This window comes from Narcine bancroftii, chromosome 9 (genome assembly GCF_036971445.1).
Source record: "Narcine bancroftii isolate sNarBan1 chromosome 9, sNarBan1.hap1, whole genome shotgun sequence".
Classification (NCBI taxonomy): domain Eukaryota; kingdom Metazoa; phylum Chordata; class Chondrichthyes; order Torpediniformes; family Narcinidae; genus Narcine; species Narcine bancroftii.
The window spans coordinates 25,847,727-25,862,604 of NC_091477.1; the positions used below are offsets into that span (position 1 = coordinate 25,847,727).

Here is a 14,878-nt window from a genome sequence, read left to right on the forward strand (position 1 = left end):
AACAATTATATCTCACTGTGGACAAAACAGCCAGGAATGGCTGTGGGTGCTCCTGGCATCCAGTTTAACACTGCCAGGACTGAGTACAGTTGCGTGAAGAATGTAATTGAGTCAAAGATATCGAACCTGCTCTATAGCAGCACCACCGGTGGTACGGTCTTCGGAAGGGGAAGAACAGTTATGCTCTCAGAGAGGGAGGGTGTGAAACAGAGAGAAAGAGACAGAAATCAGTTCCAGAAGGACAAATTTTTGGAAGACTGTCTGGTCAAAGAAGAAGACTGGCTGTCTGAAAGGTGACCTGAAAGAAAGAGGATCATCTGGAGAACCCTGAAGGGGGAAAGTTTCATCAGCAAGACTGATTAAACAGGAATCAGGTGCGGATGTCCTGGAACAAAAAAGAATCTCTCTCTGAAGACCAACAGGAACCCTCCTGAATGGTAACCATTTGCTGGTTAAGCACCAAAGACTGGTGACTTCTAACTTCTGTGCACAGTGCAAGAATTGCCTGTAACCAGTGAGATTGAACTGTGATCCAAGTAACTTTCCTAATCTTAAGTACACATTACACTTATTATGGGGGGGGCGGTGGAATTAGGTTAGGTAGGTTAAGTAAGTAGGTTAAGTGATAAGTTAAAGTTTAATTCTGTTTTCTTGTTCAAATATAATTAAAAACTACTTTTGTTTAAATAACCCTGTGTTGTGGTGCATATTTATTGCTGCTGGTTTGTGGGGTCCTCTGGACTCTGTAACACTACTGCCTGCCTGAAGACCCCATGATTTAAAATTCAGTAGAATGGTGCCAGCAGTGAATTTTTCTTTTTAAAATACAAACACCAAAGAGTCACAGAATCTGGTGCCCAAGATTGTGGCATCCATGTTCAATAGCCCAGACCTCAGGGTTGCAGGCACCAGGAAAGCAGCGAATCAGCAGCAAAATACACCAGAGTGAGGAGAACTCTCCCTTCCCCTCCACCAAGGAGAAGTCTTGATCACGGCAGGGGACAAGCGTAGATCTTGGAAGCCTCAGACTGGATTCTGGGAACCAGGCATCAGGACCAGGATTTATGAATGTCGCTGAAGGAACTCTCTTTTGTTCTCTCTCATCTTCATAGTGGCACTGGACTGGTAGAGCCTCTTTATGTGCCTTTTCAGGACAACAAGGGAAACACATTTTGTGTATTTTGTGTATTGTCGTGAAAGGCATTTGCATAGATATATGGACTGGACAGTACAAATCTACCTGACCTTCCCTGACCCCTCCCTTGCCTCCTCCCTGGATTTCTCAATAAAGGCTGGCGTTTTCAGACTTGCCCATCTTGCTCCTGTACATGGAACTTGCCCAAGTAGTGTATCACAAATGCTCAGGTTTTTGGTAATTAAAGTCATTTAATCACTCCATTATGTCGATGTGATTATTGTGTGCACCACAATTTAATTATCAAAACAGAAGCCATGGAAGCTCAGCATACAGGACAAAGCAGCAGAGATCAGGAAGATGTCCAGTCACTCAGCTACATCCCTGGGGTCTGCATCAACTCTGCAGCAGGTAATGGAAGAAGTTTGACGGCCGACTACGCTCACGATTGAACCCAGGGAGCTCAACACAGACGTTACCTTCGAGAGGTGGCTGGACAGGATGCAGACATATATGCGCCGCCACAACCTAAGGGATGATCTCTTGTTTGCATCCGTGGGCGATCAGACGTTTTGAATAATTAGAGACTGCCAAACATATGACGAGGCAATGGCCCTGCTGCAGAAGCAATATGGGACCCTGACGAATCCAATGTATGCGAGGTACAAATTGATGACCCAGCGTCAAGTCCCTGGGGAGCCCTTCGCACAGTTCGTGTGGGCGATGAGAGAGCTGGTTAGAGCCTGCAGGTGTACTGCGGTGAGTGCCTCCGAGTATGCCGTCGAGCTGATGCGGGACGAACTGCTGACAAACATGCTATTGACCCAGGTCTGTCAAAGACTTCTGGAAAAGGGTAACTGCACGTTACAAGAAATACTGGATTTGGGGGAGGCAATGGAGATTGCGGTGCAAAGCTGTACAGCTTAGACCGCCAGCGGTCCGGCATCCTCATGGGGAACAAGGGCGCCACAATGTTGGGATATGGCAACAATGGCAGCGACAGCTGGGGCTGGGAAATGCAGGTTCTGCGGGCTGGCTGGGCACCCCCAGAAATCCTGCTCAAATTGCAAAAAGAAAGGGCACTATGTGAAAGTGTGCCGGAGTTAGCCCACTACCAGCAGTGCTACGTGCAATCTGAGGAAGGGTTGCCATCTTGGGGGGCAAAGCTGTCATCAAGACGATGATTGCTGACGTTAATTATGGCTTTGGATCAGCAAACGCTAACTTCACCTCCAGTTCCAGCCATGTGTGAGTACTGGGGGCGGCCATCTTCTGAGGCATCGAGTCTGACATATTACCGACAGGAATGGTGCAATCCTGACTCTGAATTGGACCTAACCCTGGCCTCCATGACACTGGATCAGAACAGGCTTCACCAGCTGGTGCAATCGATGATGAACATTGAGGTGAACAGTCACATTACGGGTTGTTTGTTTGACACAGGGAGCACCTAAAGTTTTATCCACCCAGACTTAATAAAGCGCTATGCACCGAATGTGTCTCCAGAGAAGTGCCGAATATCCTTGGCATCTAAAGCCCAGTCCGCAGAGCCGTGTGGGTATTAACGGGTAGACAAGGGTGTGGGGCAGAGAGTGCAGGGATTTTAACATCATGGTAATGTCCAAACTCTGTGCGCCGGTTATCCTGGGGATAGACTTCCAGTGTGAGCTGGAAGGTGTAACGATGTAGTTGATGGTCCACACCCCTCGATCATGATGCAGAACGAGGAATTCAGCGCAGACTGAATGCGAGTATGTGTGGGCTCTCCACCCTTCAGGTCCTTCTGCCTCCACTATTTGAGCACATCAGAGAATTGCAGACCGAGAGCCACCAAAAGCAGGAGATATAGTCCAGAGGACAGACGTTTCATTAAAATCAAAATCTAGAGGCTGTTGGCCAAAGGCATCATTGAGCCCAGTAACAGCCCCTGGCGAGCGCAGGTGCTGGTGGTAAAAGTGGGGGAGGAGGAGGGATGAAGAACTGGACAGTAATAGACTACAGCGGACTGTGAATAGATTTACATTACTGGATGCCTAGCCCCTACCCTGAATCACCGACATGGTGAACGAGATAGCCCAATATAGGCTCTTCTCTACCATAGACCTTGTCAACATACCATCAGATCCCAACCCCCCCCAAAGGACAGGCCCTATACGGCTTTTGAAGCCAATGGCCAAATTTATCAGTTCCACAGGGTGCCATTCGGTCTGACGACTGGGGTATCAATGTTCCAAAGGGAGATAGACCGCTTGGTGGACGATCACAAACTAAAGGCAACGTCCCCATAATTGGATAACGTCATCATATGCAGCCATGACATGGAAAAACATGATACAAATCTAAGGGAATTCCTCGCCTTAGCAAAAACCCTAAACCTGACGTATAATCAGAAGTGTATGTTCCACCCTTCATGGCTGGCATACTAGGGTACGTGGTGGAGGAAGGGATCATGTCCCCAGACCCCGAAGGAATGCGCCCCTTTAGGGAACTCCCATTGCCCCAGAACCTAAAAGCCCTGAAAAGGTGCCTCGGATTCTTTTCCTATTATGTCCACTAGGTCCCCAATTACGCGGACAAGGCCCGGCCATTAGTGGGAAATCTGGGGAGGAGCCAAGGGAGGGGTTGGAGAAGGTCAGGCAGATTCAAACTGGCCAGTTCATACATGGAGGCTTGTAAAGCCTTCGAGGGCATTAAGGATGAGATTGCCAAGGCGGTGATGCAGGCCATTGGTAAATCCATCCCATTCCAAGTGCCAAGTGATGCCTCTGATGTTGCCCTAGCAGTCACGCTGATTCAGGCAGGCAGGCCAGTGGCATTTTTCTCTAGAACACTCCAGGGCCTGGAACTCAGGCTCTTGGCAATTGAGAAAGAGGCCCAGGCCACAGTGGAAGCTGTGCGCCACTGGAGGCATTATTTGGCTGGTAGACCATTTATCCTGCTGATGGACCAGAGGGCCGTCACATTTATGTCTAACAACAAAGAGGGGTAAAATTTAAAAAATGATAAGATCATGCGATGGAGATTCAAACTCTCCACGTATAATTATGAGATCTTGACCAGCCCAGGAAGCTTAATAAGCCATCCGATGCTCTGTCCTGGGGAATTTGTGCCAACGCACAAGCGGATCATCTGAAGTTCCTGCATGATAAACTCTGTCACCCTGGGGTCACAGGGCTGTATCACTTCGTGAGGGCTAGAAATTAACCCTACTCGGTTGAGGAGATTCGGGAACTGTCCCGTAACTGCTCAGTCTGTGCTGAATGCAAGCCGCGTTTTTACACACAGGATAGAGCCCAACTGATTAAGGCAACCAGTCCCTTTGAATATTTTAGTATGGACTTCAAGGGTCTGGCTGATGACACCAGGGCCAGTACTTCTTTGCAGACATATTAGACCCCACAAGACAAATCTCCTGGTTTGAAAAAGTGTATCTGGTACACGTGAACCCTCAATACACATTAGTGTGGTACCAGGACAAGACGGAGGATACAATGTCAGTACAAGACTTGCTCAGGCAGGGTACACAAATATTGATCAGGTGACCCCAGAAGAACTAGACAGTCAATCAATAAGCGCCCACCCATGTCCCAGGGTTTTGAAGTACTCCCGCCCCTCCAGATAACCATAGAACATCCCCCACCAGCACCAGTCAAGCACCTGCGGTGGTCGATCCCACAAAGATCTCGCCAGCAAGGAGCCCACCCCAACAGGCAGCGAAGGGCTCTGTAACCGAAATTCCACACAGGTACACTGTCCTGCGAGCTTGGCGCAAGAACAACAGGGGCCTCGCCCAGCGCCTCGGAAGTCACAGAGGATCACGAGACCACCTGACAGCCTGAATGAACCTGTGATGGACACTGTGAACTATGTCTTCTTTGGCTTGGCTTCGCGGACGAAGATTTATGGAGGGGGTAAAAAGTCCACGTCAGCTGCAGGCTCGTTTGTGGCTGACAAGTCCGATGCGGGACAGGCAGACACGGTTGCAGCGGTTGCAGGGGAAAATTGGTTGGTTGGGGTTGGGTGTTGGGTTTTTCCTCCTTTGCCTTTTGTCAGTGAGGTGGGCTCTGCGGTCTTCTTCAAAGGAGGTTGCTGCCCGCCAAACTGTGAGGCGCCAAGATGCACTATATATATATGTAATAAAGTACAGTATGTGCTCCATGTCACCAGATCACCCCAGAGGGTTTTATTTCAAAGAAGGAGTGAATGTGGTGAAAGGCATTGGCATAGATGTATGGACTGGCCAGTCCAAATCTGCCTGACCTTCTCCAACCCCTCCCTTGGCTCCTCCCCAGATTTCCCAATAAAGGCTGGCATTTTTGGACTTACCCCCTCTTGGTCCTGTACCTGGAATTTGGCCAAGTAGTGTATCAGTAATGCTCAGGTTTTTGGTAATTAAAGCCATTTAATCACTCCATCACATCGATGTGATTATTGTGTGCACCCCAGATATTATGAATCTTGAAGAGGCAGTTTTGAGCAGCAAAGGTCAAATGGCACTGAAGTGCAATAAATTATCTCAGTACTCCATGTGCCTAAGCAGCACTGCTGACTCTCTCAGCAGGGAAGTCATTAAGTGCTGGCAATTATACCTATATTTGCAAGCACAATTTTGGAAGACCTGCCCTATTGTGATCTCATTATTAGCTGTCATGACATTAAATGTAGTTACACTTTATTGTTGAGCTTTAGTTTGTTTTAACAAAGAGAATTGAAATAAACACTGCCTACCTGCATATGCATTGGCTTCATTCAGCAGATCTGTGCATGTGTGAACATCTGCAAATGCCCGAATTCCTAAACAATTGGTTGGATGCAACTGGGATTGTAGAAAATCACAACAAGCTGTCCTTACATCCATTAGTTGTAACAGACTGGCTGCAGGCAACAATACCTAAAGACAAAAGGTGGAAAGCAAATAAAGCTCAAAATCTAATTTATATTCGTTGTGTAGCCTCAGCCTTAAAAGTCTCAATTCTGGCAGATAATGAAGTCAGTGGGTAATGCTCTTCTCTCTCCATCAGAAAGATTAAGGTTTCAAGCCTCCCCCCCCCCCCCCTCCACTACAGAGATTAACTACAAAAGCTGAAGCTAACACACCAGAAAGACACTGAGGGAATGCTGCACAGTCCAATATTTCAGATCAGACACAAAACTGAGCTCGTCTTTATTCTCAATTTGAAGAGCAAGATAGTTATCCTCTGTATCCTCACTAACAGTCAGCACTCTAAGGACATCCCGCAAACAGATTGCCTAGTCATTACATCTCCTGTTGCCCAGGAAAACCAGCCAATATACTGAAACACCCATCAATATACACTCTCTTTTCCCTCCTCCCACTGGGGAGAAGGCTCAAGTATATGAAATCACACACTAGCAGGCTTAAAGACCATTTTTTCCCTGCAGCCATCAGGGCCCGAAAGAACTCCAGAACAGTGTTACCGTGCTGCCCTTGCTTGGTACCAATTGTTTTTTTCAACTCTAACCTCTGTCATAATGCTCTTATTCTTCAACTTTATACAGGTGTATTAAATGTTTGGGTTAACCAGTTCGACAATAGACAATAGGAGCTGGAGAAGGCCCTTCGGCCCGTCGAGCCAGCACCACCATTTTACAGATCATGGCTGATCACTACCATCAGTACCCCTTTCCAGCCTTATCCCCATAACCCTTCACAGTTCCTAAACTGTTTTAGGAACAAGGTGACAATTAAAATCAAAACTAAAACATTATTTGCACAACTTTGCCTTTATTAGTTTTAGACCATTTTGGGACATACTTAGGTTTCAAAAATGCATTGGAGAGACTGGATGAAGATGGGGAGATCACTGCAATATCAGGGACTTCCCAATGACTGACCATTTTAATTCCACTAAACCAATCCCACATTCATGACCTTGTGCAAATTGGAGGAACAACATCTGATATTCCATATGAGCACTCAAATCAGAAGGCACAAGCTCAGTCACTCTCTTCCCTTTTCTCTGTCTCCTTTCTCCCAACTCTACTTCCACAAAAAAGATAAAAGCAACCCCCTGCCCAGTCAATTCTCGCCTCTCCTCCCCATTCCCCATCCATATCCAATCAACACATTTTGTCTCCTCCCCCTACCCAATCTTCCCAACCTTTTAATTCAGGTGCCTGCCTGCTTTTTATTCCTATCCTGAAGAAGGGCTCAGGCCCAAAATATCAGTTACATATCTTTTCCTTTTATGGACACAGCAAGACCTGCTGAGTTGGTCCAGCATTTCTATGTTTTTATTACAATCACAGCGTCTGTAGACTTTCATGTTTCACAACATTGACATCAACTTCTCCAGTCTCCAAGTCTCTCTCTCTCTCTCCCTCCCTGCCTCCTTTCCTCCAGCTCCCTCCCCTTTCCTTCTCCATTCAGATTAAAAACCCATCCCCTTCACCTTAGCTTTTTTCTCCTTCTACTCACCCACCTATATCCTCTTACCTGTTAGCCTGTGCCCTTCCCCACCCCCATCTTTTTAATCTATTCCCTGCCTGGCTTTTGCTCATACGTTGATGAAGAGTTCAGCCCTGACATGTTGATTACTTTTCTCTTCTTATCAATGCTTCACTATCTGCTGAGTTTCTCCAGCACTTTAGTTTAATGTGCTTGTAGCGCTATCAATTAGACCCAACAAACCAGAAGTTGAGATTAATCGGCTTTAATCGCTATAAACTTACAGGCATATCTTACATGCTGATGGCCCGATTCCAAGGCAGTACTGAGGAGAGGAATGGGCAGTACCGCCTTTATTAGAAATCTTGAGGGGGAGGAGTTACAGTATTAGGGCCGGGCCAACCAGTTCAATGCATGTTTTACAGTGTTCCACCACATTCACCCCTTCTTTTGAAACAAAGCCCGGTGGGATGAAGTGTCAGAGTCTATTTACAGGTTCAACCTGTCTGGTGGATTCTTCCATCAAACTGACTGTCGCAGTGCTGGCTGTGATGTAGCTGTAGGCTCCTGGTAGTGCTCTATGTGACGGGCTGCAATTCAGTTGGCTTAACAGAATCAGCTGGGGCTGGATTGGGGAGGGTTGGGCAGTGCAACTGGTGCCGATGGTGGGGTTGGATTCTTGACCGTGTCTCTGATAGTTGTGAGAAAGTGGGCGGTGCTGGTTAGTTGATCGTGGTCAGTTCAGCAAGTGTCTCAGTTGCAGGGGCTCCTGCATATGTCAGGTCCCAGACAGTGTCTCTCTGCACATCCCGGTAATGCACATAGGCATACTGGGGATTCTCATGGAGGTGGACCTTCTCAACCAGGGGGTTTGCTTCATTCCGGTGTGTCTCTGGAGTAGAACAGGCCCTGGGGTCATCAGCCAGACTGGTAGTGTGGTTCCCAACGTCAACCTCCTCGGGAAGGAGAATAATTTTTCACGTAGGGTCGCATTTTCACTCTACAGAGGAAGGACCTGGTGGCATGGAGCACCTCTGGTTGGAACTCTTGCCACTGGGAGACAGGCAGCCCTTTTGACTTGAGGGCCAGGACTGCCCTCCAAATGATGGCATTCTCCCTTTCCACCTGGCAATTCTCTCAGGGGTTACAGCTGGTGATCCTGCTCATGGCTATGCCTTTGGCCAGAAGGAATTGGTGCAACTCCTCACTCATGAATGATGACCACCTGGTCACTGTGGATTACTCTGTAATCTGAAGAGCATGAAGAGATTACGCAGGGACTTAACAGTGACTGTAGACATAGCTGCACAGGAGATGCAAATGGGAAACAAGAGTATTTCTCAACAATGTTGAGAAAATACACATTCCAGTTCATGGAGGAGAGGGGGCCCTTGAAGTCCATACTTAGATGTTTGAAGGGGCAGGTGCCCTTGATCAGATGAACTTTCTCCAGCCAGTAGAAGTGTGGTTTGCACTCCGTGCAGACCGGGCAGCTATGGGTCAGCACCCTGACATCCTCAACTAAGTTCAGGAGGTTGGGGGCTCTCACAAAGTGATAGCACCTGGTGTTCCTGGGGTGGCAGAGGCTGTTGTGAAGGGCTTGGAGGCATTCTGCTTGCGCATTGTTGCAGGTATACTGAGACAGGCCATCAGGAGGCTTGTTGAGCTTCCCGGGCCGGTACAAGATCTCATAGTTGTAGGTTGACAGTTCAGTTCTCCACCTCAGGATCTTTCCCCACTGTTTGTTGTTAAACATAATTGCAACTGCATGTTGGTCAGTCAACAGGGTGAATGGTTTACTGGCTGGGTAATGCCTCCAGTGGCACACAGCTTCTTCTATGCCTTGGGCTTCTTTCTCAATGGCTGAGTGCCAGAGTTCAGGCCCCTGGTGGGTAGTGGAGAAAAATATCACTGGCCTGCCTGGTTCAGCATAGCAGCCAGGGTGAAGTTGGACGCATCACTTTCCACCTGGAATGGGATAATTCGCCTAAGGTGTGCATCACAGCCTTGGCAATGTCGCCTTTGATGTGAGTGAAGGCCACTTGGGCTTCTGCAGATGGGGAAAAGGAGGTACTTTTTTACTGGAGGTGGGCTTTGTCCACATAATTAGAGACGCATTGTGCGTAGTATGAAAAGAACCCCAGGCACCTTTTTAGGGCCTTGAGGGAGTGGGAGCTCCAGAAGAGGCAGCATACACTCAGGATCGAGTCCAATGACTCCATTCTCCACCACACCCCCTAGTATAGTCAGACACAAAGTGCAGAACATGCATTTCTTCTGGTTATACACGAGATTCAGGGCTTTCGCTGTCTGGAAGAATTTTTCAGGTTAGCGTCATGGCCATAGATGGTCACATTGTGCAGGTAGAGAAACATGGCTTTCAGTTGATAGTTGTCCACCATTCAGTCCCTCTCCCTCTGGAAAACCGAAACTCCACTGTAAAACATGCATTGAACTGGTTGGCCCGGCCCTAATACTGTAACTCCTCCCCCTCAAGATTTCTAATAAAGGCGGTACTGCCCATTCCTCTCCTCAGTACTGCCTTGGAATCGGGCCATCAGCATGTAAGATATGCCTGTAAGTTTATAGCGATTAATGTGGGCCCTGAAGAAATGGTAGAGGTGCCCGTCCGCCTTGAATGCCATGTATGGGCTGTCCATTGGGTGGATCGGGAGTTGGTAATAGGCCACCAAGGTCAATGGTAGAGAAGACCCAATACTGGGCAATCTTGTTCACCATGTCGGCTATGCGAGGGAGGGGATAGGCATCCAAGAGGGTGAACCTGTTGATGGTCTGGCTGTAGTCTATGACCATCCTTTGCTTCTCTCCGCTCTTTACTACCACTACCTATGCTCTCCAAGGGCTGGTTCTGGGCTCTATGATGCCAGGAGTTTGCTTATCCTCAGCCTTGATAAAGGTTCAGGGACTTTATCGCCTGATCTTAGTTGCCACAGGCTTACAGTCAGGAGTGAGGTTTTCAAACAGGGGAAGTGGTTGGAAAGGATTGGCTGTGTTCAGGGAGTCAGGTGGGTGGTTTAAATGTTGGTCATCACAGACCATGAGGGAGGGGTGGGGCCCGTCATATTCCATCAGAACACTTCAAGTAAAGGACCCTTAGGAGTAAAACGTGAATGGGGGCAGAGATTACAATATGATAGAACTCACTCTGCAGGTTGACGGGGAGAAGGTAAAATTTAGATATATTGGCATTACAATTGAGTAAAGGTAACTATAGAGGCATGAGAGAGTTGACTGGAAAGGGACCCTAACAGGGATGACAGTGGAGCAACAATTGTAGGGCAGGATCATATCTTCCCAAAGAAGAAGCATTCTAAAGAGATGAGGCAACTATGGCTGATGAGGGAAGTCAAAGACAGCATAAAAGCAAAAGAGAAGCCATACAGTACTGCAAACATTAGCACAAAACTTTTGATATTCTATATATTGTTATGAAGATTTTAAAACATTTGCAACATGTATTGAAATCACTTGATATTTCAGACTGATGTTGCCAAGGAGAAAAAAAACCCATGGTTAATTTAACAAAGGATTTCCTTTCATACAGTTTTACCAACGGATTTCTATTGTTTCACAGAAAAGAAAAAATAGCAAATTAGAGACCCTGTTTTCTCCCCACTAATCCCCAAACATAATTTGACTTTGAGTTTAAGATTTAAAAAAATGAAAATAAAACCAGGTACTTTCTAAAAAAATTTTCACTGTTTCTTTCAAAGATTCTCATTGCTGAATTGTTAAATCGTGTTGAAAGGTTTCATCACCAGAAGCTTTAATATCACGAGGCTTAAATGGTTAAATTATTCTTTTGTTATGTAGAATGTCAAGTAAAGGCATGCCATTTTCAGCAAATGAGATGAATGCACCACTCATCCATGTAATAAGTCTTTAAAATGCAAAGAACCCTGAAGTACTATTACCACCCCACCCCACGTATAACATTACTAATCTGACTTAAAACCTAGCTCTTTTCTCAGTAAAACTTGCTTACTACAGACAGTATTCTAATTAAATGTATTTTTATATTTCAAAGTTTTAATTTCACACAATGTTAGTGATGGAAAACATTAATGCAATTCAGGCAATGATTTAAGGTTTCACTTGCACATTCCTATTATACAAACATGAAATGCTTCAGAACAAGATACTGATTTCTGTCGTCTTGATTCAAAAGAATGTTAATATTTTGTTTGTGCTTTAGAAGTTGACTACCCTTAGAAATGTCTCCATTTGCAGGGTTGCTTTTGCCTACTGGCCCACGTTTTCAAAAATCAGTCATCCTATGTTTATGCAGATGAGGTTTTGTAAATCATCATTGTTCACCAGAAAAATCTACATCACAGAGGACATAGTGAACTTGGATCAGTCAAATAACATCGCTTTGGACTGTGAAAGAAAATTATACAAGGTTATTTTAAAAATTATAAATTATTTTTATTGAGTTTTATCAGAAAAACAAACAAAAAAGTAGTAAATCAATTGCAATGAAACCTTTGCAAATCTACAAATAATAACATGGTAACAGTAGGAATACTACGTCTGGTAGTCCATACAATATTAAAAGAAATAAGTAGGAAAAAAATAAAAAGAAAAAAAAATTCAAACCCACAGCAATCAAGGTTAAAATTCATATTGTATGCAGTGTTAAATCCGAACAAGCGGCCTCAGGGGATCCAAACAAGCACTCCCAGCTTCACACCTAAATAGTCAAATTATGGAAGTGAGCTATGAATGGCCCCGTCTTATCAAAAGAAATCTTGATTTTTCATGACACTACGTCTAATTTTCTCCAGATTTAGAAATATCTAATAGCCATTGATTACATGTAGGTGGGAGCTCATCTTTCTATTTTAACAGAATTGCTCTTCTTGCTAATAAAGTGGTGAATGCTATAACCTGTCTTTGATTAGAGGATAAAATAATATTTATATCTTTAGAAAAACCAAATAATGCAATTAACAGACATGGATCAAAAGTGATCTAAATATGGTTGAAAAAGTTCTAAAAATGTCAGTCTAATATTTTTGCAAATTAAAGCAAGTCCAAAACATATGTAACAAAGAGACATTGAATATTTTACATTTGTCACAAAGTGAACTAATATCAGAATAAATTTGAGAAAGTTTGATTTTGGAGAAATGTACATGATGTAGCACTTGAATAAGACTATGGGGGGGGGGCATGATTGTGACATGACAGCCTTTAATAGGGGATAAAGGGGAGGAGTCAGGAGCCGACCAGTGAGAGGGTCAAACATAAAAGGTCATATCATTTACATATACAGTAGTAGTTTCAACCACAGAATGTTTGCACTAATGATGCTGCAGCAAAACCAAACATTTCATGACTTATTCATGACAATAAATTCTGATGTGATTCCATCTTTCCAGGTGAAAACAAATTCCCTACCACTGATACAGGCCTCACTGGCTTTTAATTTCTCAGCTTAGTCCTTTTTAATAAGGGGACAATGTCCAGTGATCTTGTCAGAAAAAAAAGTCACCTTTAGACACTTAGCAAATCTCTTCTTATCACATCCTGAATTTCAACTTTAAAGGCTGAGGTATAGTTTCATTTTATGCAAATACTTCAGGCATAATTTGGAAACCATAAAATGATTGTCCTGGGATAATTATAATAAGTTAATAAAGTTTCTCTGTCCTTCTGTTAACAGAAAACTATCTCAGCCAAGTACAGCATGCATATACGAAGAGCAAAGCTCCATCCACACTGCACCAATAGAGTAGCCTTCATGAGTGAATCCCTTTTAAAAAGACACTACTTTCTATGAATGTTTTTTCCTTCTTTTGAAAGCAGAAATACTGAAGATGGTAGCCTCCAGTAATTCCTCTCAATAGTTGTCTATTTTTAAATATCCTCCTGGTATTTAATTCAAGAGGTGTTATAGTCGAACATGATCCTATCCTCATCTAACCAGCACAGCTCAATTGATGACTTACACCAAATGATAATTAAACATTGCACTTTAACCTAATGGCTAATGTTAACTGCAGCACTCTTAAATCCCACACTGATCAGTTAATCCAGAACCATCCAGAGGTCTTCCAGGACTCTATGGCTGAGCAACCCTTCAGCTAACTTCACACCTTAATCTAGAAAAAAATTATTCCTTTTTCCCTAAATAATTTTTTTCCACCAGAATTACTGTTGCAATAAGAAAAATCATATCCTGATAATTAATTTACATTTCAAGGCTGGAATGAAACATTTTTAAAAAGAATGGAGGGTGACTGAAGGGCCAGAGAGATCAGGGAACAGCAATCATACCTGGGGATCAACATCAAATAGATAATTAAATATTTAGCTACATTAATGAGGTTTTTTTGAGATTTTGTATTCGAATATTAGCTATAGAATATCTAGTTATGGGAATTATGATGAAGAAACCATAGCACAGACTTTACCAGTAAGCTGGAGGGTGGGGCACAGGAATCAATTCTCACCTCTTCTACTTAGCCATATCCTGCCTGCCTGATCTCTCTAACACAATCTAAAAAGGCTGGCTGTAATAAGCATCTAGCACCATTCACTCCCTGAATGCCTTGGTTTCAGTGCTGAAGTTTTGGTCACCATTGCCAACTTCAAGAATCTAAGATTACTATGAAACTAGCTATTTACATGTGTAAATAGATACTGATGTGTACTGTGAGCAACCCTACCAGACTTGTTGATTTTTTGTTATTCCAGAAGGAATGTTCTTAATTATAACTCGTACATGAGATTAAATAACAAAAAAAAACAAATCATTTCCCTGTCTTTAGGGAGAGGATATGCAAAATGTAAAAAGCTAGCAATACCTTCAAAGAAATGTTATCCAATTTGTGTGCAGGAAAATGCATTATATATTGTACCCTGTGACTGTGTTCTTTGAATGAGACCAGTCTTAGTGAGGTGACCTTGTCTATCCAACAGAAGAGACTGCTCATTCCCACTAGTCTTATTCAAATAAAGTCTGTTTGAATTATACTGTGTGGCTTGGTTATACTTTTTGTATCTTCACAGGAATACGACTTTAACACATATATATCAGAATGGCAAAGGATATCCCACAGTAAATTGCTCATTTCCGTTAAGAGGTTAAAGGAAGTGCCCTGCCAGACATCAAGCTGTATGAAGCAAAACAAACTCAGGATTTGTTGGCAATCTGGAAGCCTGAATAGTATTTTCAGGCTCATATAATTTAAATGACATGTAAATAGGTAAATTCCAGAAAAGATTTTTGTCACTTACATTTCCATTCATTTTACAACCTGCCAAATTTATAAATAACCCAAATGAAATGTAATTTCCTGTTTTTG

At 44.0% G+C, this 14,878-nt stretch overlaps 1 protein-coding gene across 4 annotated transcripts in view; it reads right to left on the bottom strand.

Annotated features, from left to right (window-relative positions):
* LOC138743325 (kelch-like protein 3) overlaps positions 1-14,878 on the bottom strand; it is a 169,615-nt gene that overhangs the window by 79,623 nt on the left and 75,114 nt on the right. For all 4 annotated transcript variants that reach the window (XM_069898500.1, XM_069898501.1, XM_069898498.1 and 1 more), the window contains exon 5: positions 5,864-6,026. In XM_069898500.1, coding sequence (XP_069754601.1) covers positions 5,864-6,026 — 163 coding nt within the window. The remainder of the gene's footprint in view (positions 1-5,863; positions 6,027-14,878) is intronic.